Source organism: Agelaius phoeniceus, chromosome 2 (assembly GCF_051311805.1).
Source record: "Agelaius phoeniceus isolate bAgePho1 chromosome 2, bAgePho1.hap1, whole genome shotgun sequence".
Taxonomy (NCBI): Eukaryota; Metazoa; Chordata; class Aves; order Passeriformes; family Icteridae; genus Agelaius; species Agelaius phoeniceus.
In genome coordinates this window covers 72,257,133-72,283,813 of record NC_135266.1, presented here as the reverse complement: position 1 = coordinate 72,283,813, position 26,681 = coordinate 72,257,133, and the positions used below count along the sequence as shown (strand labels likewise).

At 35.7% G+C, this 26,681-nt stretch overlaps 1 protein-coding gene across 4 annotated transcripts in view; it reads left to right on the top strand.

The window, feature by feature from the left end:
• Window positions 1-26,681, top strand: part of TNFRSF19 (TNF receptor superfamily member 19) — a 57,112-nt gene that overhangs the window by 16,177 nt on the left and 14,254 nt on the right. For all 4 annotated transcript variants that reach the window (XM_054654851.2, XM_077173869.1, XM_077173870.1 and 1 more), the window contains 2 exons: window positions 5,642-5,820; window positions 8,481-8,566. In XM_054654851.2, the coding sequence (XP_054510826.1) occupies window positions 5,642-5,820; window positions 8,481-8,566 (265 nt within the window). The remainder of the gene's footprint in view (window positions 1-5,641; window positions 5,821-8,480; window positions 8,567-26,681) is intronic.

Genomic DNA, 26,681 nt, shown 5'->3' with positions numbered 1-26,681 from the left:
CTGTATAGGTAAGCAACTTCAGACACCCTTGATAGCATGAAACAAAACAAAACCAGCAAAAAAACAGCCTTATTTCAAGTAACTAATTCTGAATCTAGACCATTCTTTTCAGCTTTTACTGTCACAGTTTAATGGGGATCTCTATTTCAAAAATGTTTTTAAAGTAATTTTTCTTCCTTCAAGTAAGAAAGTAATAGTACCACCCACAGCTTTTCCTTTCTGATTGCCTATATATGCTGTTCTAACAATACTGCAATGTTACATTAGCTTAGAACTAAAATCCATTGATCACTTATGTTAATTGTATTTTTATTAAGTACTTTTAACGTATTGCCATCAGAAGAAAGGAAGCTTTATTCTTGTATCAATAGAATTGATGGGGAAGAGAGTGAAAGCTGCTTCCCATGCTTTTTTGCTTCTATTTGTTAATTTAAAAAAAATCTCTGTATAGCCTTTTCTTCTCATAAACATGTCTTTGGTAATGTTTGTGAAGCCGTTGAATCATTGAATTAGCTTACTTTTCAGTGTGGGCAGTCTTTGTTTCATGTTGTTTTTCTGTTTGGGGGTTTTTGTTAGGTTTTTCAGGTTTTTTTTCTTTTTTTGTTAAGCAGTGCTTTCTTCTGGGGTGGGAGACTGAAATGGTTGTGTTGATTCAGAAGGAAGAGTTTGCTTCATGTGGTTCAGCATTATTGCATTTCTCATTCATTTAGTAGACAGCAAAGCATCACATAGTTAAGCACATATAATTTAATACCTTTTATTCTTTAAGTGGCTTCAGTTTACCAGTGGCTGAATAGTCATTGGTTTGGCTTGATAGTAACAGCATTTCATCCTATCTTATATGTTTCTGAAATAAATCAAGCCTTATATACTATTGAAATTTATACAAATCACAATTAATGCAGAAAAAAAAGACATAGTTCATGTTTCAGCCATTTTCTTAAAGATGTTCAAGCACAGAATTGAAGTCCTTCCAGTCCTTTCACCACCATTTTTTAAAGTTATCAGCTGAGCCAGTGCACTGAGGACAATATATGTCAAGGAAGGAATAGAAGCCAAGAGGTAAAAGGGAGAGTGCCTGAAGCCAGCAGAGCCATCAAGTAATCCATGATAAATAGTGTCACTGAGAGACAGCTGGTGGGACAGAGGCAGCTTGATGGCTGCTGAGGTGGGGCTGTGTGTCACAGCTTGCTTCCTTGTACCAGGTGTGTGATGAGGAAAGAGAAGACTTCCATGCTGTCTCAGAAAAAGGAATTGTGAATTAAACGGGCAGGTACTGTTTGAAGCTTCCCCTGGAGTGACAGTCCTGACACAAGAACATCAGCATGCTGTGCTGCCGCTGACGTGCTGTCACTGTGAAGCCACCGAGAGCAGCTGCTGCCATGTTTGCAGTCACTCTTTAATTTTCAAAGCAAGAGAGCTGCTTGTGAGGAAGCCTGCCAGATCTCAGCTCAGGAGAGGCCAGCATGTGTTTCTGGAAACTGGAGCAGCTGCATGTAGGCATGGCAAATCATCTTCAGTGAGAATGAAACTTTTCTGACCCTAGCTGTGCACTTTGACACAGCAGCTAAACCCGATGTTTGCAGCATGCTGTTACAGCCTGTCCTGCTCAGAGACTTCTGCTGATAGATTCAGCTCATTATTGGATTCTAGATGAGGCTGACCCACAGCCTGAGGTACTTTAGGAAGCTAAAACTGTGTGCTATTTAGAAAGGCCATGCACTCAAAGGTATTAGGAAAAGCTTCATTTCCCAGCACCAGTGTAGTGCCGCAACCTGTTATATGACCCAACACCAATTAAGTGTCTTAATGCCTGGTAGACTTTTTCTTGAGAATACCAAGTATTCTTGTAATCATCATGGCATAAGTGGAACTGCTTTGGCTGTGCTGTCTAGGGATTTACATAGTTTATGGATAATCAGTGGAACTAGAAACAATTCTAAAATATACTTGCAGATTATGATCTTAATGATGCCTGAAAGCATTTTCTAAATGAAATTTCAGGTTATTTAATTGAAATGATGTTTAAAATCTAATTTACTCTTCATTTACTGTCTGTATTGGATTCAACTTTTAGGGAAAAACCATACCACTTAACTCCAGTACCCTTTATAGTCGTTCTGTCTGGATCAATGTTTGGGTCGTACATAGTAAAAGAAAACTTTAACAGTGGCCTGGTAGTTCTTGAAGAGGTGTCTGCATTGTTCTGTGCTTTTAAGATTTTTAGCTAGAAACAAAATTATTAGTTTGGTTAACTAGTTTGCTGCAGATTCCTAGGCAGGCTTGACCAGTCACCCCACTTAATACCTCAGTGAAACACTTCTTGAACAGAGTTGTTCTGGAGATACCTAAGTTATAGGTGAAGAGATGGCACATTACTGTGGTGGTGAAAGCTGTATAGATATCAAGAAAGTTGAGGTGCATTTGAATTTTGAAAATTTTTTTGTTTGTAATTAACTTGAATTCAGTTTTCTAAAGGAGTGTTTGAGTTTAATGGCTTGTACTGTGTATCTTTGAGAGAGAAAATTTTCATTCATTGAAAAGGGAAAGTAGAAAGGGAGGACTGTGCTAAGTGTTCTTCACAGAAAGCTTTGCAACAGCAAAAAATAAAGGCAGCATTTATTTTTGCTATTTTTTTTCTGGCACAAAAATAAAAAATGGTTTTTTTTAAATCTAGCTGATTGCTATTACAAATTTTATTTCTCTTTTCTGCAGTCCTAAGGTCAAATGCCACAGGAGATGAGCTCTCTTTTAAAGTTAAGAGTGGGAGGATGGAGAGGGTGAGGGGGAGTTGGGAACTATTCAGATCTCATCAGCCATATAACTTGACAGCTTTGTAAATAGAACACAGAGAAAACTGGTGCACATCAGTTTTGCACATGCACTGATAAAAAATGAACAGTCAATTGTTTGTATCTTTGCTGGACTGCTAAATTATAAAGTCCAAGATTTCAAAGGGTTTGAATCCATCATCTAAATCATATCCTTCAGTTTGGGGAATGTGGTTAATTATGAGTACAGATATTTTTGAAGTTCTGCCTGGTTTACAAGCTTAAATACTTATTTGCACCTGCCAGGCAGTTAACTACCTCAAATATTATGTGAACAAAAAAATCACATACATAAAGTTTTAGTTGTTATGAATTGGTATCTGTGGAATTTCTGACTAAGAAGGACTTAGAAACCATCTTTGAAAACACGGGAAACTGTAAATTCCTGGGGCAGAAAATTTCTTTACGTTGCATCCACCATTTTTATAGCTCTAAAGTAAACCATTCCATGATGCAAAGGATCACTAGAATGTGTCCATACATCCTGCTATAGCAAAGCAGATCTGATCTAGAAGCAATTTATTCAGCTTTGGTAGTTTGGGCCAGTAAGTGAAAGCATTTAATTCTAACTTCTGTTTCCTGCTTGTTTTTTGATCCAAAGCTTCAAAGGTAGTCTGGAAAGGAAAACTTATAATTAAGTCAATTCAAGCCTTATATTTGAAAGTTTGATAGGACTTGGGAGGGACTGATTCCAAGTGATTTATCAAAAGATCAAAATGTAAATGGTTTAACTGAGTGGTATAATATATTCCATAATGCTACTGTTTGGATAAGCTAACTAGAAAGAGTAGGTATTTAGAAAGAGTGTGTTAAAGATTAATGATATTCAATGAAAAAGTTTATTTAGACTTAGGGAGCGCAAAATCTAACACAAGTTTGTCTGGTTCCAGTCCCTAGTGGTAATCATGTAGCTTTGTATACAGTCTTACAATTACATAAATGAAATGGAGTGTAAAAATTAGCACAGGAAGATACAGCTAAAACTGACATGGCTTTGGCATTGATTCCTAGTAGAAACTTGTCAATTTGAAATAAAATTGTGTAAAATGTTCTATATCTGAAGTAAGTAAAAAAAAGAAAAGAAATGTTTTTATATTTTTTAAACTTTTTGCCTACCAGCTTTAATATGGTCCCAGTATATCACAAGAGGACCGTGCTGTACAGTGCATGAAACTGTAGGATGTTTGGTTTTGTTAGTAACTGCAATGTTTTGCCTGTCTGCTCCTTGATCTGAAAAAAATTCAGTAGTAATAAGCTACATTTTAGCTAAAAGAAAGCAAAACAAAAACTAAAAATTGTTGACTAAGTTTGTGGTTCTATTTTTACTATCTTTTTGTAGTTGCTTTCATAAATTGCTCATTTTCTGCATACTTCAGGGCTGTTCTTCAGAGGAGAGTAAAGTTTATTCTTAACATAAAGGAAAAATTAAAAATTCTTAGAATGTCCTGTAAAATGCTTCTGAAGTTTTTATTGTTACTTTATCATTTCAGCTTAGAGGCCTATTGGCCAGCTTGATCACAAAGCTCCTCCCATAGATGCTTTCTCAGCACAAAGCCTTGGAGGATCCAAGGGTGTTTGATCTTGGAGAATCTGAGTGTTTCTAAAGTTTAAAAGCTTTTTTTTTGCAGCAGATTTAGTTAGGTTGGTGACTTTGGAAAAAGTTTTTTATATGCATCACACACATGCATGTTTATATGCATCAAACTGGTGGAAACCTCCTCTGAAGCTGCCCTAGTTGAAGATTTCCTGCAGCTTTCCCACTGGGAAGATGCCCTGTTCTTCCACTGAAAATACATACTGGAGAGCAAGCTCCCCATATTGTGCCTTTCCTAATTAATTCTGTCTGGCAATTTGTTGTGTTCCCCTTGCAGTTTTGTGGTGTATCACTAATGCATCAAACCAAACTTCAAAGTACCAAGCAAAATTGATAGGATATTTGGATGATAAGAGGGAATAGCAGCTCCCAGTAACTTGATAACTCCTAAGAAGTTGATTGATAGTTCTTGGTAATGAATTCATAGGATTCAGTCCCCAAAATTTTACATATGGGTCAGTGTTTATCTTTGCAGCTTGTCCATTGTATTAGGTGCCCTTTTGCAAATGAATTGAAATAATGCCTTTAAACTGCTAAATTTGGCAGAAATAACCAACTATAATAACATTACTTGTATAGTAAAATATTGTGCCCCCTGTGATCTGCAGATCTATTAAACTTTTCTTACAGTTTGAGAACTGTGAGAGCTGTAGTGGATTGAGTTTTTGAGATTCTTATTGGCTAAGCAACAGTTTGTGCCTAGCTGATGGTCATTAACCAGCTCTGGTTTATTTGGTAACAGAAGTCCTAAGCTTTTGAAGATCAGTGCACTCTCTTTGGCAATTAACTTTGTTCACCTTAGCTATGAACCTTAATATCAAAGTGCTTCTTTGCTGTTTTTGTAACTGAGTGCCTTCATACTTCACTTGTCCCAGTTTCTTCGCTTTCACATGACTGACCTAATTAAAAAACAGACAGCTCAATAATTCTACCATAAGCTAGTAATAATGAAACTGTGGGAGTCCTTGAAGCCCTTTATCATTCAAATACACAGTGGTTTCATGAATAAAGTGGATGACTAAGTATTACTTATAGAAGTAAGGGAGATTATTAGCAGTGGAAGACACATTTGAACTTGCTGAAAGGCTGGCTTTTGTCTCGAGAAAGGCCTACTCTCAGTAATAATTACACCAGGTCTTCATTTTATCCCAGCATTCTCCTCTTGTTCACACTTTCAGTGACTGAATAGCTTGCTGTTGCTTGTTAATCCCTGCAGGAATGCGGCTTTGGATACGGGGAGGATGCACAGTGCATGACATGCAGGCCAAACAGATTCAAGGAAGACTGGGGCTTTCAGAAGTGCAAGCCTTGTCTGGATTGTGCCTTGGTTAACAGGTTTCAGAAGGCCAACTGTTCTGCCACCAGCAATGCACTATGTGGGGACTGTTTACCAGGGTAAGACCATTTCTGAAGATGAGACTTGATTCTAACCTGATTTACATTAAAATTGCTTGTTCATGTTTTCTGGATAAATGTTGGTACCCTTTGTGTGTGTATGAAGGTCCTATGTTCTAATCTTGGCTTTACTGTATTATCTGAGCACATAATTTCTGAATTGCAGGAATAATTATCTACAAAAATGGTTTGATAATTACCTGCTTGGTCTGTGAGAGTATTGTCTGTACAGCACCTGAGCAAAATACCTTCAACAGTGTTACTGGTGATTTAGTTCATTGTTATAAACATGTAAACATTTGAAAACATACACTGCTACCTTCTTCAAAAATTATCACATTATTTGCTTGCATTTTTTCCCTCCTTAAGTCAATGCCTAATAATTCTCATGCACATAGATTCTTAGGCCAAAAGCAGTGAAGCAGTGACTGTGGTTTACTTTCTGAAATTTCTTTCACCTTTCTTTTCTTCAAAATTTATAAAGCATGATCCTAGCTGAAAATCATAAATTAATCTGAAAGAATTGTTTGCTGAAACTGCTGTTATAAATCAAGAGCTGTGCTTCATTTGTTGTCCTGTCATCCCAAAATTCTGTTACTAATTTTCTCTGTTTGTACTATTAAATCCTGAGATCTCTAAAAGGCTATTCTTTCCATTGTTGCCAAGTTCTGATATTATAAACACCTGCCATGAATTTGTAAAAAGACATTTTTGTTGCTTTTTTGAACTAGTAATTTAACTGATAGTAATAGTGTATGAGAACTGATTTGAAACTGTAACAGTCTTTTTGTTGTCAGAGTATATATTTCAGACATGCTTGAATGTTCATACATTTGTTTAGTTTCTATATTTCAGCTGTTCTATTTTATTTGTATAGATTTTATTTTTTTTAATGCCAACTATCAAATACCTGAACACTGTTGAAGCTTCTGCCATTACTCCTTCTCAAGCTAGAGATGAAACCTCTTCATTTAAAAGCACTTAGTACAGGTTTGGTAGCTAATCTTAGCTTAAGTCACTATACAAGAGGGTGCAGCCCCAGGCATTATAGATGTTACTCACAACCACTTTTGATACTACTTGCAGCCACACGGTACATTGATTTATGCTCCTCTAGCATATTAATATATAATTATTGCAGGACTTACTTGGTTGTCAGCAAGGAGAAGATTTTCTTCTTCTGTAAACAATATAAGCTGAATTTTGGAAGATGAGAAAGGATTAAAAGAGAAGCCACATTAGGACATGAATTAAAGGTAAAGCTAAGCTGGAGGACATGGGAATGCTTCTCAGTATTCCAGTCAAGAATGCCTCCTAGATAGGTGTGTTGAGTATGTTTTAAAATGAGAGCTGCTTCCACAACCTGAGTTTTTTCTGGCAGCAAAGCTGGAAACAGAAGGAAGGAGGGAGGGAGTCATGGCCGTGGCAAGGGTAGTCATGGGACCCCTGGCTTGGATATTTTGAGTCACAGAACTTTAAAACACACCACCACTCATACCTGTCCTTCAGTTTAGATGCTGCCCAAACAAATGGAGGGTACAGCTAGGTTAACCAAATAGTTTAACTGATGTTTTACCTCTTAGCAGTCTTCTTTATTTCTGTTTCGCATGGATTTCCAACGTGCCATTCTCTGTTGTTCAGCTTCCAAATGCTACAGTGAGCATGTAACCTAGAAACAAATATTAACACATTTTGTTCACAGTAAATGATCACTGTGACCCTTTCAGTCTTGCAGCCTGTGGATCTGTTTCTGTTCACATTGATAAAGTGGGAGTTTCTTGAGCAGTTGGAAAGCTGTTTGCATTAGCTGATAAAAGCTTCATACTTTATGGCATTTGCAGTGTTAGGAATATAACATCAGTAGAGTTGGCACCTTTTATTTAATGTGCCACTACCACGACATGAAAATGGTCATGTACTCATCTTGAACAGGCCACTGCTGATGATTCTGTCTTACTTCTAATGAATGGTTGAAAGACAGACAGACCTATTTGATTAGGAGCTGTAGGTAAGTTCTTTAGAGGATGTCATACATTAAAATTTGAAATATAGCATTATAAAGTTCTGCTTTTTCTTTGGTGCTACTCTTGTTCCCTGACTGGAAATGTAGGGTTTTGCCAGTCACTGTAGTCAGTATGATATTCAAACATTAGGTCAGTAATAAAGTTCTTGAAGGGTCTTTAAATAAAATGTCACTGATATCCAGCCTGTTATATGTTTTTAGAGATGATAATTATCTTGTAATATATAGATCAATCACTTCACTTTTAGTTTTTAGACATGTAACTAAGCTTGCATAAGGTAAGTTCTTAATGCTTGTCATTAATGTATGCTGTGATCTGTGTGGAAAATGGGATATTGATTTCTGTCCAAAATCTCCAGAACTGTTTTTCTTCTGTGAATATAAGATTATAGTGACCATGCATTTGGACTAACAGATCTAGATGTTTTCCTCCTATTTATTTTCAATCTGTCTTGTCCTACTAATTAATAGCTACTGTACTTTTGTTTACTTTTATTTTCTTCTGTTTCTTGATTGTTTGCATTGAGACTCAGATTGACAAAACTTGCAATTATAGAAGATTTTGTTAAAACACCTGAATTGTGAGGAATAATAACTTGTTTCAATTAACTATTTTTCACATTCTGCTATCTTCTAGATTTTATAGGAAGACTAAACTTGGAGGCTTTCAAGACATGGAATGTGTTCCTTGTGGTGATCCTCCTCCTCCCTATGAGCCTCACTGTAAGTGCTGGTTTGGCTGTTTTCTCTTTTAAATTTAAAGCCTGGCAAAAAAAAAAAAAAGACAGTCACAGTCACAAACTCTTTTTAAAATTCATTTTCTTGTTAGTAAAATATTTTGTTCATACATTTCAGCAGTCCAGTACTATCATTGAGAAGTTCCCACAAATAGCCAGTCCAATGCTGATCAACATTCCTGTCACACCACATGGTCAGGGAGTCTTGATTCCACTTCTGATCTTGTCTTATAATTTTTTAATTTCTATGTTAATGCCAAAAGAAAAGCAATCTTCCTAGACCCTCTGAAAACTATCAGGTAGGGTAGTATCCTTTCCTGACACCCAAAAAGGCATTTGTTGATACGTTTAAAAATAACTTTTATACTATGGTTACAGTGAGAGAACAATATAGATAATAACTTTATATTCTTGTATACTGTTAAAAGGAAGTAAGTAATTGGTTTGTCTATTTGTTTTTTGCCAATGAGAGAATTAGAATCTCTTCAAAATGAGAGAACCTCTTTATTCTGTAGCAGAAGCCTTGTTACCACTTCTTCCAAGACTGTTGGTGGTCTACATAGCATTGTGTTTTTAATTCAATGAAAAGAGTGAACTATTCTTTTTGTGTTTATTGCTGTCTACTTTATAAAATAAAAAAATGCATGTGATTCAAAATAATTATGTGGAAAATCTTGGGGTTACTTGTTTGTTTCTGTAACGGTGAAGTTATGTTTTAGGAGTTTTTTTCCCCCTAGTTCAAATTGGAACATTTGTTTATAGAAAGAATAAATTGTCAGGGTCCTGAAATACTTTATGCTACTTTAATAAATACAGTCTCTTATAAATATCCTTTCTTTTTTTTTAATTGTGTAAAATTAAAATAGAACCAAGAGTATACTATTGTGGATTAAACCCATACTTTTCAATAGTTTCCTATTGCATTAACTTCAATTAAATAATTCTTCTTCTTCAGCATTTCATATATTGCCTAAATAGTCTTTTTTCAAGTAAACCGAACTTTCCTCTGTTGTTTCCATCCTAGTTTTTTGCCTTTTGGGTAATAAAGTTGTAAAACCAGATTTTCAAACATTTTCCACATCTTTGAAAACTTTTAAGGACTGCAACACTCAAAGCCTGTAAATCAGAGAATAAGTCAAATAAGTTCTAATGTTTGCAGCAGTAACTCATGCCCATGTATAACATAAGCCTAGAAAGTAAATTCAAAAATGTTCAACTATTTTTGTAGTCTAGACAGTATCTTAAAGTGTTTAGAAAGAATGTTCTTCATATCAAACACTGTCAGGTTTGATGCCAAGAATGAAATGCTGATCTCGACTTACTGATGTAAATCACTCAAATTCAATGAGTTGCAGAAGTTATTTCTAGACAGAGTATAGACAGGGCATTTCATATATGTATGTATTTTAATTCCTTCAACTGGGCAAATTCAGTATTATCCCCTTCATCTGTTTTTAATCTTTTTTTATCTGAAAAAAAAAAGTGAAATGTAAAGTGGAACAATGTTATTCTAATGGAGGATCTCTAATTCATAAATTCATTTTATGTTTTTTTTCTCTTTTCTTGTTTGTTCCCTTCTAAGAAAGTGTGCTCTTCAAAGATGAATTCTGTTCTCTAGCATAATCAAAGACAGGGAAGAGGAAATTATCTCCCTTATCATTCGGCTTTGACTTTAGTTAGTGACTTGTGTATTTCATATTTTTCAAAGTCACAAGTTATTATTTTGAAAAGGTGATGAAAGAACAGTTGCCAAGTCTTCTGAAATAACTCAGCTTGTTTAGTTTATAGTGATTTGGCTTTTGTAATTGAGCCTGAGCTTGGATCCTAAATTGAACCATTAGGAAGCTATTACTCATTTTAAATGGACAACAGGCAACCCCGTGGAAAAGAGCATTTTCTCTGGCACAAGCTACAGTGGTAAATCCAGATTAGAGACATTTTCATTCCCTACTCTCATGGCTGTCACACCACCTTTGGCTAAAGGACAGAAGTGGTAACAGCAAAGTTGTGAGAATTGGCAAGTATTCCTAGCTTTTACAGAAGCAATAATAAAAGGTTTGAAATCATTAAAATGTTTGTTATTTGCATAGTAACCGCCCATTAAAATCCTAAATAACAGAAATCCTACATGAAGTACAGTTGCCATATGTTGCTCTGGTTTTCAGAAGGCTTTTGTTCAGAATTTGTGTGTTGATTCTTCAGGTACTAACAGCAGCTGCCTCAGTTTTGGAAAGTGTATATGCCTTCCTCAAGAAGCCTAGGAAGTTTTTCCTACAACAGTTGCTAAATGAACTGAAGTACTTTTGAGTTTTAGCATCACATAGGGGGAAATTTAGGTCCAAGCAAAAACCATGATTCTGTAAGTGTACATAAATAATGTGTGGAACATTTTACATGTAATACTGAAAATGTTAGTTGTCTATTCCAATAATGGATGTATTTTGATAGTTAAGACTGCATTACTTGAAGCTAAGTGGAGACAGACCAGTAAGTGGGTGGGACAAGCTCTCAATGATCAGAGAACTAAGTTCTAATTCTCTGCTTTTCTTATCCTTCTCTCTTTCCACTGTGAAACTGAAAGTCAAATATTAGTGCAGCTAGCTCTTATGTTACAGATGAAAAGGAAAAGTTTAAATGTCCCGTTTCAATGAATTAATTGTCCTCCAAGGTGTGTGGCAATCTTTTGTTTGCTTAAGAACATTACCATAAGGGCACAAAGGCTCACAGCCCCCTACCTGGACTACAGGCTCATGTTAAAGCTGAGACATGGATCAAATTCTTTCTAGTAGCAGTTGATTATTACCCAGTTAGCTATAAATCTAAATACTTGCTTTTATCTCCTTTCTGTAGACATTTTAAAACAGATCTGGTTTAAATATTTACTCATGAAAAAATGAGTTTGTGAATTGCTGGAGGCAAAGTTGAAAGGATTCTATAATGAACAAGTAAAGAGAGTATTAGAGGCCAGGAGAATTGCTATCACCTTTGTGCAAACTTTAAAGGGGGACACAATGACTTATGTGTGTTTTTAAAATGTCAGACAATTAAATACACAATTATATAGTTATATTTTAATTTACTTAGTTCAGGTAAATAAACCATACAGACCAATCTTATGTATTTGGTCAGCATCTAAATATTGGAAATGAAAGCATGTTTTTAAAATTGTGATTTATGCTCACTTTGTAAACTGAAGACATTTTTCTCACCTGAAGACTTTTTTTTTTCTCATCTGAATGACAGAATATGAATTCTTTGAACTGGGAATCAGAGTGGAATTAGAATTTATTATGGATGTAAATTCTGAAATAGAAGCTAATATAGGCTGTCTAAAAGTGTTGAAACAGTAACTTTGATAGGGTTCAATGATTCTTTTTTCCCAGTACCAATTTAGATTTGCAGAGTTCACTCTCCTGTCTGCTCAGGCCTCTGTTGTGCTTTCCCCACAGTTATGCTTAAACTGTTGCTGAAACTGCTAAGTAAGCTGGACTGTGAATCTATCTGTGATAGAACAGAATTAAAATAATTCCCTTCTAAAGGTTATTTTTAAATCTAATGAGCTCATTGACCTTAAAACACTTGTGGTGGCACAAGTTAAGGAGAGGTGTGGGAATGGTTCAGGTAACGAGCAGATTTCCTGAAGATACCGTTGCTTTCTTGGAACAACCATTATGTTTTCAGCTAGTCTGTCTTAGCAAATAAGCAAAAAAAAAAAAAAAAAAATTAGAAATCATAATTACCTTCTTTCAGTCATAGGAAGATGGCAGATTAAAATTGAATCAAGAGATATATGTCAGATATATGTCAGATATTCTTACAAGTGGTTCCTTTTGTATTGTTCAACTCAAAATGCAGAGAAGTCCCAGAGTCACAAGAATCCTTTAGCTTCTGGACAGGCTTTCTACTAAGCAGAAGAGCCTGTGGCATGGAACCTTTTTGAGATGTATTACAAAAATAGTTCCTAGAACTTCCACATTATTGTTCTTTTCTGTATCAATCAAAAATCAGTGATGTTCCCCTTTTATGTGCAAATTCAGTGTAGAATTTGGCTGTACCAACAGTTAATTTGGAATAAATTGAGAGAGTCAAGGAAATGAGAAAATTAACACCTAGGCACAAGAGAGTATTTTACAGCCAATCAGCCACCAAAAGAACAGACTTGTGCTTTTTTTCCCTCAGTAACCACACTGTTACATTTATAAAAATACAAATTTTTTACATCATGAAAAATTGCACAGGTTTTCCAGCCAAAAAAATTGCACAGGTTTTCTGCTTGTCTTCATGGCATAGATCAAGGAGCATGGGAATCTGGGAGGATGAGGGAGGGATACCATTCTGTGTGGAGCTTGGGAAACTAGCTTTTACATGTTCCAGGAAATAAACACATTCTTTGCTTCAATGAAGCAGAAATGTTTTGTTGGGTAAGTCACAGCAGTGGACATATCTGCAGTTTGATTGTAACATCATGTACATTTGAAATAAACTGGCAATCAGGTCTAAAATTGCTACTTTGCCACGAACCAGATTGATTTCAATTATAAAGAATGTCTCAAACTAGAAAAGAAACAGTTTTTTACTAAGGTGTGGAATAAAAGTGGAGACTATGGCTTGTTGAGCCAAAATACATAAAGAAGATCATTAAATGTGAAAACATTACATTTTCTTGAGGCATCCATATCTTACCTGCTTTAAATTTTGTTCCTTTAAGGAACTCCTTAACTGCCTTAACTAAGGCTGATCACAAAGTTCCCTTTACAGTTTTCTTGTGTAGAGTTTTTATTAGTTACTTTCTGTAGGTTTACAGTATTGTTTTATCTGGGAACTAAATATAAGTGTTCTGGAGCTGTGTCACTCTTCAAATCTACAAGGTATGTTGTTTCACTAATGAAAAGTACTAGTTAGGGGACAAAATCTGGTGTTGTTTCCTTCTTCCTGGTGTTAAAAGTAGATGGTGTAGGAAAAGTCAGATTTCACGTAGATCTACTTATTTACATTACCAAGATTAGGATCTGTGACTTTGTAAACTTTCCTGTGAGTGTAATGGGTATTGGGGGTATGCAAGGGCTAAACATCAGAACAAAGAAGCTGAAAAGCTAGAAATTGCAGTCTGCAGGGTTAGAACTTATCTTGTTTTGTAAGGGGGGAGGTGGAAGCTTGCTGGCTACATGTGTATTCTGTAAAATAATTTCACTAGTGGTAAAACAGAAAAAATCCCATTATCTCAGCTTTGCTGAAACTTTTTATATTATTTCATTAAACATAAATACAGCTTTTTAACTTGAGAGTAACTTTTGGATGACATTCAATTCCACATTAGTTCCACTGTTTATATAGTGGATTTTTAATTTATTTGTGTCACTTTCTTCTTTCTGTTTACAGAATTTTGTGATTTTAAAGCTGTCAGGCTCCAGATAATGTTTTTCCATCAATTGAGTTTTTCTGTAATTTTATTTGGTTGCTTTGTACATTAAACTTTGTATTACTAATGCCAAGCAGCTTTTCAAGGAAGGCTGCTTATGTGCATGAGGCAAATGGCATCTGAAAGTATATAGCAAGTGAAATTATTCCTAATGATTTGGTTCTGTTCCAACATATATCCCCTTTTTATTTCAGTATTTGTTCTGATTTGAGATTACCTAACAGCATCTCTCATAGTCGTCTTTGCCATTTTGAACACTGTGATAGAAAGCAGCTGGAATATTGCATAAACCTTTCACAACATTCATAAGCAGTGACAGCTAATTTAAGTACAGATAGTAGCATCATTAGCTTATAAATATCATTACTGTTTTGTTCCAGAGACATTGCCTTCCCATTATTTCAAAACTGAAATGTAGACTTTTGTAAAAATGTAGTAAGTCAGTCTGATATTTTCCATATGTGACCTGATAATAGAGTAACTTATCTTCAGGAAGTCTGAAACAAATTCCATGACGTGTTTTAAGAGAGATGAGAATTGCTATTCATGTCTTAAAAAGTTTTATTACAATTTCATTTCTTTCACTCATCATAAAGAGACTTAACTTAGGAAACCTAAACTTTTTTAATTCATTGTCCTTGGTATTGAGTTGCTTCTGACCCTTTAGGGTTCGTGTATAACTTAGAGGCAAACAGCTCCTTTTCTTACTGCTCTGAATTTGCTTTATATGTTGGGCTCCTCTTCCAAAAAAAGTTGTAAAAAAAGAGAGGGGCGATTTTTATTTATTTTAATAACAGAGGTATTACCACTAAAATGAGTTTAAATAGTTCTGAAGCATTACTTAATGGAGAGGAAATTCAAATACATTGCAGTTTAATCATGTTCTAAAACTTTCCCAGCTTACTCTCATCAACTTCCCTTGCATGTACCTCTCATTTCTGTGCCTATATGTATGGAAACACTTCATTATGTAGCTTGTTAACACTACATATGTATTATGGTCAGTAGACAGAAATGGTCAGAAGTATTTCCCTTGTTTCTATCTGCTATCCAGTATATGCCTCTTAAAAAAAAAAAGGAAATTAAAAACTAAAACCAAGCCTAAACAAACCAAAAAAACACCACAAGTTTTCCATAGAAGAAAATTTAGCTTATGAATTGAAATGACATTGCAAGGAGGTGCAACTCCCAAACCTAACAGAATTTCTGTTAAGTAAGCCAGACACTTTATCAAGGAATTTACCAAGGATTTACCAAGGAATCAAGATTTGGAAGCTGAAGCTCTCAGGGCATCCAATCAGTTTAAAATGTTGAACTTCTGCCCAGTTTTTTGCACTATCCTTAAATGTTTTGTACCATTCAGTAATTTTTTTACAGTGGAAAATCTGTTTGTACAGAAAGATTTCTAATCACATCTATTACAGCTTAATTCTGCAAAAGTGTAGGTGTGAAGGCTCTTCCAATGAATTGATTCACTTACTAGTAACTTCTGTAGTACAGAAGTATTCAGTATAGCATGTCTGGTCTCTTATGAAATTCCACAGTAACCTCAAGTAATGAGTGTTTGAAATGTCTTTATCTTTTTATCTTCTTTGAAGCTCTTAAAATGACAATAAGCAGGGTCCTTATTTTATGCCTACTACCTAAAGTCTAACTTAGATTTCTTTGCACAGTGAAATTTCATTTCATTGTTTGTTTCAAGTAGCCCAGTTCAAGCTACAAGCTTAAAGAACTAGGCTAGTAGCAAATGCTTTAGGGGTATCTCAGTATAGGTAACATTAGCCCTGTCAAGCATCTAGAGGTATGTAAGGTGTAAATATTCAAATAGACCCAGGATTCTGACTCCAAAATTCCATCACCAACTGCCCTGCTTGAGAGCTACATAACTCTGCAAACATTTAAAAGTCCAAGGGACCTAGAACAATTCATTTGGTCTCCAGGAGTATTCCACAAATTCTGGGTCCAGGAGGCTTGGACACATTGCAGCTTTAGTTTAGGCCAAAAGGTTTGATTTACCTGCTTTGCCCTGACTGCCCTGGAAGGAAGTACATATGCAGGGAGTGAGCAGGATGCTCTAAACCAGTGTATAACTGGACAATACAGACCCCTTTCTCTGTCACAGCTGATCCAAGAGGTAATGGAATTGGAATTTGAGGAGGCACCTCCAAATTTCTCTGTACCCTTCAGTGGTCATTCAAAGGCTTTTGCAGCACCGACCAGTTACATGTGCTGCCACTGAAGCCATCAGGATCTACGAGCTAATTGCTCTGTTGCTCATCTCTGAACAATCTGTTCTGTGGTGCCTTCTGATGGCAAACCCAGCAGAGCAGGTTGGGATAATGTCTGGGTGTCCTTTTCTGGGTGCCTTCTTTGAGTGCAGAATTCTTCCCTTACCCTGAGTACTGGCTGTGTGTTAGCTGCCTGCCGTTACTCTGGTTCTTACATCACCAGTGTGTTCCTTTCCCAGGTGTGTTCCCAGCACTGAGGATGCAGCCCAGGTGATGCCTGCTTGGCACTGCAGGGCCTGGGCCTGTTTGAGATCCTGGTTTCATGCCTTCTCAAAATAGCAAGTTGCAATGCAGTTCAATACAGTTCAACAGGCTCTAAGATTGCTTGTTGAGATAATTACAGTGTTTATAATTTTCACGTTCTGACTGCAACCCAGTCATGGTTAAATAATAGAATCTAATTTACTACTCACAGCTTTTCAAAATGAGGGGAAAAACATATCTGCTCTGTTTCCTGTTTGGATATCCTGATGAAAGTATACCAGTAAGACTGTTCTTTTTTGGACTAGAAATTGTTCAAAAAGTTAAGAATTTGAGTTGTGTTTTTGAAGTACAATTCAGGCTATAAAATAGTGAATTTCCATTTAAATTATTATCTGACTAATCAACTCAGCTCTATTCCCTACTTCCTGCTTTATGTGTGTAAAGTACAGGTGATTGGGTCAGACTTTCTCTTTCAATTATTCTCCTCTATAATCTCAAATAATGGGCAGTCCTCTGTTTTGGTTGTTACTACTTTTGTATTATTAGATGCATTGAGACTGGCCAGCAAGTCATAAAGGAGGTCTGTTGATAATATCCAATGGAAACTTAAAAAGCTGAATATGACACTGTAAAGGCTTTGCAAAGGTTTAATGCATTGCTTCATGCACTATAATGCATAATCCTCTATATCAGGGATTGAATCTACACAAAAGAATCACTAGACAACATTCTGCTGTGTTAACTGGTGTGGGTTTAGCCCCTTTTAATTCAGAAATGTATTGTCTTCTTGCCTTTCCCTCATTATAATTGCATTTACGCTTCTGAAATGCAAATATTTTCTGTGTAAAAAGATAAAATATCCTTGATATAAAAATAAATATTTCTGTGGAGTATGCAAGACCAGGATATGGTTCAGTAACAGAATTTGCAGTAGAAATACAAAGCCAAACAAAATTTGGATTTTAATGCATATGTCTTCGTAGTATTTCTGGAGGCTTTAGAGAACTTGCTTTGAATCCCCCTTTTCTGCATGTTAATTTCCCAGCAAATGGTTGAACCTTTCCTTTAACTACATGTGGTAATTATAATATGTGGTTTTTCTTTACACAGAACATGGTTTGTTAGATTGATTCCACACAGGTTTCCATAATTAGAGTGTGTGAGATGGATTGTGACACGTTCTTCTGGATCAAAATATAGATAAAAATTTCCATACTGAAGAGTTTTTATATATGAAGGAATGCTGTAGTTAGTGCTACAGAGGAAAACTACCAAAGTGGAAAAGCCTAGTTCTTTCCTAGTCCTTTCCTGCTGTTACTTTGTGCAGGCTGGTGATGTAGCACAAGTGGGATGCAGCCATAAGGTTTTCTCTTCCAGAACTGGATGAGTTTGTGTCCCACACTTGTGCTGGTTGTCTCTCACAGACACTGCTGCAGTTTCAAAAGGCTTTGTTGCTCACAGCCAAACATCTCCTGTCATTCTACATCACTCTGAGTTCTGAGTGAACTGGGTTGGCTTTGTTGACTGAACACCTATCAGAGCACTTGGTGGTAATTATTGAGGACATGGATCATTTCTTTAATGCCTGCATCACTCTAATCTCTGGATCTGTACAAGAATTTTCCTTCCTGCCAGTTTTGTATTCTTTGGGGCTTTTTCCTCCCTTGCTGTGGAAGGCTAGATTTCTGAGAAGGGGGAATTTGCCTTCCATTGCTTTCAACTATTATGTATTTAAGCATGGTGAATATTGCCAGTGGCCCATAGGTGTGCCAGTTGTCATTTTTGTCTGCTAAAAATAATTTCAGAATTGTAAATTTAAGTGTTATTGTAAACTTTTTAAGATACATGTTAAGAACAGAATTGTGGCTTTTTTCAGTTTGCTTTCCTAGGTGAACACAGTGTATCTGTATTGTTGTCATTTATCCCTTTTTAATCCTTTTGACCATGATGACTAATTTGTCTGTGCTGACAGAGTAACAGATCTCAGACAAAGAATTTTTAGATTTTATAAAAACAAATGAATGAATAGTGAAGAGGGAGTCACATTAGTGCACTTACTGAGATGAGAAGGTTGTGGCATAAACTCCTACCACATTTGTTGTTGGCAGAAAATGTACAGAAAAGAAAATAACAGAAAACAAATGATAGTTTCTGAACCTCTTGAAACCATTCATTTATTATGACTGGGGGAAAGAACAGAAAAATTTGAGTACTAAAGTTTGAAACTTTAAGAAAACCATCTATCTAATATAAAATCTAGATTAGTATTAGCAGTCTCTACTTAGTAAGGTGTTAGCAATAGAAATATTAAATTATTTCAGAATGAGCAAATATAATGTAAATGGCTCCATAATACACATGGAAATCATAGAATAAATTAGGAATAGAAATGTCTTTTTTTTAACACTACTTGTTCATAATCTCTGGAAGTGTAATATATAAAATATATATGGTCATAATCCAGTAAAACTTTAAACAGATGAAGTTGATGTGAAGTTTGACCAAGCTGAAGTGCTCAGAGTGGCCTTGGCTGTCCAGTTTCAGCATGAGAATTGCACTAATTATATGTAATCCATTTTTATCTACTAAAGCATGTATTAATGTATTTTGGAGAGAACACTGTATTCCACAGTGTTCTTGGAAAATACATTCCTTGTTTCATGCTAGAATATGATGGAAAGTGTATATCTTAAAATGAAAGTAGAAATGTCAACATGTGATTTTTAAAATAAATTGAATCAAATTTCATTTATTTCATGAATTCACATCCCAAGCTCATGCAGGGATAATAGGAGTTCACATAAGCAGTACCCATCTGGCCTTCAGAAGGTTATATCTGATCAGTTCATGACAACACATAGGGCATATTTTCTTTCTTTGTTCTAACTCACAGCTGGCAACTCTATCTGCTAATCCCAGTGAAAGCTGCAGCTGGAAATGCAAAACTACTTTTGAACTTGCATATCCTTTCCCAGAGATGTCTGAAGCCTTGGAGATGGGTTGCTTTTGTGATTCCTATTAAATTAGGGAATTAATTGTTGCATTAAGAATGAGGTCAAGCAATGAATCCTCAAATACGCATTGTAAGACCATGTTTTATATAACAAAAGAAAGCTAAGAAAGACCAAAAATACTGAATTTTGCATGTTTTCATGTAATAAAAATTCACTGTAGAGCTCACTTCTTTATTACATTTTAAAAATCCTTATTACAGAATGATGAAGTAATCACTATTCACTTCCAGCTTGTTCATCTAAAATGTGAACAAGCAGTTTGCAAGCATATTTAGTTTTGTTTCTTGACACTGTTAAGTACAGTTAGAACATTAAATTCTCAACTGCAGACTATGAGAATTTCAATGTGTTTTTTCAAAGCAGCTTACCATACTTCAGTTTCTAGTAGTAACTTGTGCAACCTTTCATCTTATGAGTCAATCCTATAATTAGTATCCTTCTTTGCCAGAGGCATACTGCATGTTTGTTTTAGGTACAGAAAGTCTGCAAGAAATTTAACTTAATCATTACTTTTTAATGTAAGAGCTGGTTAGCTCAATTACACTAGATTAAAGTGAGCTTGAAATTCCTGAGTTACAGAGAAGGGGCTAATCTGTGACCTGTAGTGAATAAGTACTATTTCCTATGGTTTTTGCCTTATGTGCACTTACTAGTGTGGGTAGCCCTTCAGCCCAGGCTTGCAGTAGCTATAAGCAATTATCTATTTTCTGTATGGAGTGGATTTGCAAGGCTCTTATTTAACTTGGCCATTAGGTTATTCAAAATTATTCCAGGATTGCATGCATAGCAGTAAAGCTGCTGAACATTTTTTGGTTTTTTTTCAGTAAACATTTGCTTTATTGTTTTTAGGGGCAATCTGAAAAGAATAAGTGCTGGTTACAGCTTTTCAGTATTTTTTACACAATTTCTAATTACAGAAGCATTAGACTGTTTTAAATATATTAATTTAATAACATGCTTTTAAGCTGCATTCAGACTGAAAATATCTCTCTTAATCATACAGGGAATGGTTGCATTAGCACCACTTCAGAAGCACTGAATTTTGGTATCTCTGGTATAAATCCATGCTGACTGCTCTGCCTTTGGGTACAGAGTCCAAGCTGTGACTGGCATGTGAATATAAAATACTGCTAAACAAGTGCACAGTAGTGTGTTGGTGCTGATAGGTACTATTTGACTCAATGTTCATAGAGGTCTGTCTCAACTTCTAAGGATTCAATGGTTCTAAGTTACTCAGCTACAAAATTCTTTGGCTGTGTTCCACTTAAATTTCTTGTTCTTACGAAAATACAGAATCCATCTAGGCTCAAACTTTCCATACTGCCAACCCTATTAAGAAAATCATTGTCAAGCAAAAGAGCACTGAAATATCACACCAGAGGACTGGAATTACCTGGAGGACTGGAATGTATTGGAAGTAGGATAAAATACAATAGCCTTATAACAGGAGTTGTGTGCTGAGCACCTTAGCTGTAATGATTCATTATAAACCAGCACCTCATGAGCTGAGAGCAGCCTTATAGAAGAAGGGTCTAATGTTCTTACAGATCACTTGTATCCTTCAAATTATTGTCCTCTACTTTGCTCACCTTTAATTTTTTGGGTGATAGACCTCACACATTCTCACTCTTACTGGTTCACTTGTGCTAAAGCAGTGTACTGCCAAACTCCTCTTTTAGAAAGATCATACAATAATCTCACATGTTATTTTGGGCAGTGACAAGTGCTTTTGAGGTATAGTCTGTGACTGTTTCCTAAAAACATGAGCTTTTTTAACTAGAGGGTGGTGTCCACCAGTTTTGGTGAAGTTTCATTTCAGTCCAGTGGTGTGATTCTATGTGCATATTACTGAATGGGATTTATAGTTACCCCGTCTGCATGTGGAAATTTAAGATGGAATTAGTGCACCCTAATTTGGGCATCTAAAAGTTAATGCTTAGCACTGAAGTTGCCCACCCAAACTCCCAATCAGGGGTGAGAACTCTTGCCTCAAGAGTTCAGGCAAGCCAGATAAGGTAAGCTTCAGTGACTAACACTAAGAGTCTTTCAAGCCTTTTCAGTATAATTACTTCTCAGAATATTCCTAGCTTTATTTTAGAAAGAGAGCCTAAGGTGTCTAGCTCTGGCTTTGTCTTCAGACTTCTACAGTTATGAATTTCACCGAGATGCCAATATCTGGTGAGATGAAAAAGTGCAATTCAACATTGAATGATTGTGTCTGATTCCCTAAAATCTTATCTTACTCTTTTTTCTTTTTAATTAATTTTAAGGAGGAAAATGACTTTTCAAAGTGTAGATTTTTTTTTTACTCCTGCTATATAAGTAAAAACACAAATAAAAATTTAGAAAAATATTTTTCTTACTTTTTGATAAAATGTCTCTTTCAAACCAAAGGGCATATTCTAAGAGAACTTGCTAAAGTTAGAATATGCCAGAACTGAGGCCTGCAACCATGAGATTCCCTCATATATATGGTTACTCTAATACAGGTTGTATTTACATTGTTGCATATTATTTCCCACAGGGGCTTTATTCACTTAAAACAGGATAGGCAAAATCTGTAATTCTGTAAGTCTCACTTTATTTGCTAACACTATTTTATATTCCATGCAGAATGTGAGGTATTAAATACTGCTGGACTTTTCTGGGGTTCTGCCACTATAAAGAAGTTGTTACAGATTTTTTTCTTTTCAATGGAAGTGGCGTAAAATGTTTAACATCTGTTAGCAAACTGAAACAGAGGAAGTCAAAGGCCCTCAAAACCCTTCATTGTTTCTTGACAAAACCAGGGTAGGATGCCACCTTCTTGACTGTGAATATGTGTAATGGCTACATCTGTAAGCTGGTGATCTGAAATTCTCTCTATATGGAGAGATCAAGGGTGGTGTTTAAAACAAATCAGACTAATTACACCCTAATTTCTCCTACCCACACCCCCCCCAGCCCTTCCCACCCCCTGTAGAGAAAGTTCAGGTGATTCCCTCCAAAGCAGATCTTTGCTTTGGTCAGATGAATCTCATTTGTAAAGCTTGATTTTTCAAAGATAACCTTTCAGAATGTCTTCTGTATTGTATGGCTAATTCCTACTGACTTCTGTTAAAGAGGGGAGGTGTGATGTTTCAGATTAAGTAATATAATAAAGCAAGGATCTGGTATATAGCAGCCTTTTGTTCTGTATAACTTGACTTTCTGATCCCCACAGCTCTAAGTGGTGAATTAATAACTGCTTTTCATAAGCTATTGTTATTTCTGATGTCAAAGCTACAGCTTTTTCATTTGTAATACAGTTTGCATGTGCATGCACACTGATGCACTTTAGGTAATTTCTATCACTTTAGGTAAATCACTTTAGGTAATTTAGTAAATTACAGCATTTATGATTTCTGCACTAATACAAGAAGCTGCGGATGCATGCTTAACTTCTAAAGGTGTTATCCTCTATGTTAGAGAATTTTGAAAATTTACATTTAATCCCATGCATTTTGTGTTACTTACTCCTCCCAAAAAAGTGGTTTTAAAAAATCTTGGGGTTGCAAAGTTAAAAACTTTAAAAATACTAGTAGCATTGGTTATGCAACTCTTAACCCTAATTTAGAATTGTAACTCAGCTCAGTGGAGTGTATTATGAAACTGTCTTAATTACATAAACATACTTTTTGTTTTCCCTAGTGCATAAGCATACTTTTTGTTTTCCTAGTTTTCCCTTATTTCTCTCCCCAACATGTGCCTTGTGTGGAGAATTTAAAGTAACTTAGTGGTATTTAAACATAATTGTAAGCAGGAAAAATGTAATTGCTGAGCTAGCCTAAGTCTAGTTTATTTAATTTTGTTCCGGTCTACATATCACGTGACTGTCGGCTGTGCAAAGAGGGGCCCTTGCTCCTTGTGCCAAAGCTTTACAACTGGACAAATTCAAACTGGGGAGGAGAAATAAGCTTTTACCCAGCTCAGCTTCTAGCCTGGTGGCTAAAACAATCTCCATGAAGGTGGTAGAAGAGTCTTCATTTAATATGTCTTGGCAAAGAGCTCTTAAGCTTTCTCAGAAGGCGGAAACCCCATCATTACCTCCTCTTTCAAGAGCTGCATCTGAAAGGCATTATAAGCCATGCATGTGATTTGTCTCTTAATTTAATTTTAAAATAAGATCATAGATTTTTGTTCTCCATAGAGTTTTAAGAGAAGTGGAGACTTCTCTCTGCCTCTAAGTAATTTGTGGGAAGAGCAAGTACATTATTCTTCTCCAGGTTTCTGTATCTATAGGCTGAGCATGGTGACATAAGGAACTGTGTTACTTGTGTGACAGATATTTCAGATTCTATTCTGTATTTAACCTTTCCTTCACATGGAATAGGAAGTATTTGAGCTAATACAGGCCTTTAGCTTCCCAGATAGATTTGTCTTTTAAAATTACAGATTTTACAGCTTAGCTTTTGCGTACTTAAACCTTGTCCCTTTGTCACTTTTCAAAATGGATACCAAAATACAATGGCATCAATATTTTATGTGTATTGACTTTTAGATTACCCTGAATTATCTGCAATCTGAAAGTTGTGAGTCTTCTTTTGTTTTGGTTTTTTTTCTCATATATTCTCTCAATTTGGAAATAACCTCTTAAAATTTAATGTAATAAATAGTCCAGTGTTGAACTCACATGCACATACTTATCTATTTCCAGAACTCTTTGAGTACTGATTTTTTATTATTCATATCTAATAACTAGGCTCTTTCTGCATGGGATTTCTAATACTTCGAAGAATTTCCTTGGCATTTATATTTTTCATATTTGGTAGCAAAAAATGTTAGTACATTACAGAGAGTTTGAAGAGTGAAGTTGTTTCTAACTATCAGGATTTTGTTTTCCTTTCCCAGTTATTTCAGATTTTAATTTTAGGCCAAGAGGCAACAAGGTAAAGGTACTAAAACTTTATTGTATTTTCTGGTATCTGCTGGAACATCTAGATGTCTGGACTAGATAAGTGATTTGGCCAATTCAAGAAGCTGCTTTTTGACCATAATAAGGAAATTATTCCTGCACCTAATTTGATATTCAAATAGAGTAGTTTTTATTAATGTATCACTTATTGATATATTTGTTTCTGAATATATAATCACTATTTTCTAAAGCTTTAGATGCCTTATGAATTAATTATAACACAGTATACTCTGCTATTGTGATGACAGAGCAGCTTGCTCTGTGAAGTGGCATAGCTGAGTACTGTTACCTTTACAAAGAATTTTTTAAGCAAGGACAAAAGCCATAGTTCTTGAAAATGTATTGCATAGACATATGCAATACTTATTGCATAGTGATGTTTATGGAAATTTGTGTCAACAAACTTAGGGCACAGTCTTGCAATCATTATGAAATTTTTAGCTTTACTCCCTGGTGTTACCACAGCTGAACCAGGATAAGGAGGGAAGTTTTTGGGATAGAAAGTGAAGTGTTAGAAATTACTTCTTGTTGAATCAGTGAGGGACAAAAACTCTTTTATGACTGATTTACATATAATTTCTTGCTTTACTGAGATTTGTACAAATAAATACATAGATGTGTATGGAAGAGCATGTATGTTCCCTGCCTAGGGGAAGGCTTAGCTGCTCTACCAGCCCTGGACTACCCATGGACCCAGGACAGAGCTTTGCACTCTGTCACATTTCAACCTACTGAAAACCAATCTATGCACCAATCCAACCTCATCACCCAGCAGCTTTAAGAGCTTGTTTGAACCTTTTAGAACAGATCTGTAACCTGTATGCATGGCATTCACAATGTTCAATTACAGTTTTGATTAATGAAAGTGGGTTATTCTCTATGGGCTAAGGAGACAACCTTCAGATGTGCTTACTCCTCTGTTTACATGCGTGCCATTGTCATTTAACTGGTGAATATGCAGGTAGATTCTGAGGGTTCATGGTTCCCCTCTCCTCCTTTAGCAAAAGGGTGATGGCAGTAGTTGCCCCCATGAACATGATTGGCTTTTCAGCAATGCAAAATCCTCTGCTTAATGTGGGCTATGTCTTGTGGAAGTGTTTTGGGACTGAGAGCACCTGAGTATGTACAGAGACTGAATAGAGCAGAAACTGTCATAAACAGACCAAATTGACTCAAATTCTGCACAGGGATATTTTATTCTCTAACTGGATAGTCCTAGAGATGAAATAAGACTGCACATACAGAATACAGAGTACAAAAATACAAAAAATACTTCCTGCTTTCATTTTCTGTTGAAAACATGAAACACCCTTCATAGCCTGTGTGAGATGGATAAATTCTAGAGTTGGATTTGAACAAGAGAATAGCCTAAAATAGCGTGTTCTACTTCACAGAACATATCTGGCAAAGAATGTGTTTAAAATTACAAGTTAGAGGTGATGTAAGAAAATAGATTTTCTGCTGTATGAAGCAATCTCATATGTTCTGACATAGGTTTTATGGGACATAAACATATGAAAACACCTAAAAAAGAAGTTGCATTTTCAAGAAATTAGGTGTTGCCCACCCTCAACTGTCAGCAACGTAAAGTTGGCTTCTAGAAGCAAAAGTCAGAAAGGAAATTGTTGACACCAGTCATTAACAGCAACACAGACTTGGTGCCATCAGATCATGCTGGGTGTTTCCAGTTTATGGAGGAGAGATCTGTCTTATTAATAACCACTTATGTTGGGGGGTAGAATGTGTACTTCAGTGGTGACACAGATTTCCTCCCACTTCCTCTGATTTTTTTTTTTCTTACTCTTGGGTTTTTGTTATTTGAGGGTAGCAGCGGTCTGAGCTGTTACTCTCATGGACTTTTATATTCACATGCTAGACAGTTCTTGAAGTTGGAAGTTTTGTGTATGAAACAATGTTACTTTTGTGCCCCTACAGTGGCTCAATTTAGATCACCATAGTAATACCAAGATTTCACATCTCTGAATTGCTAAAAGAAAAACGTGTAGCAGAGGTTGACTATGCCTTACAGACATTGTAGTGTATATCCAGTACTGTGGAGTTAATATATATTTTAAATTCACATACACAGTGCAATTGTTCTACTATTTTAAACATAAAAGCCTGTCAGCAGCTGGAGTTTGTGAAAATACACAGTGCAAGAGAAATGGTCTTGGAAATGAATAAATCACATTTCAAAGATTTTAATTTATAAGCATATTTCTCAGGATTTCCAAACAATGGAT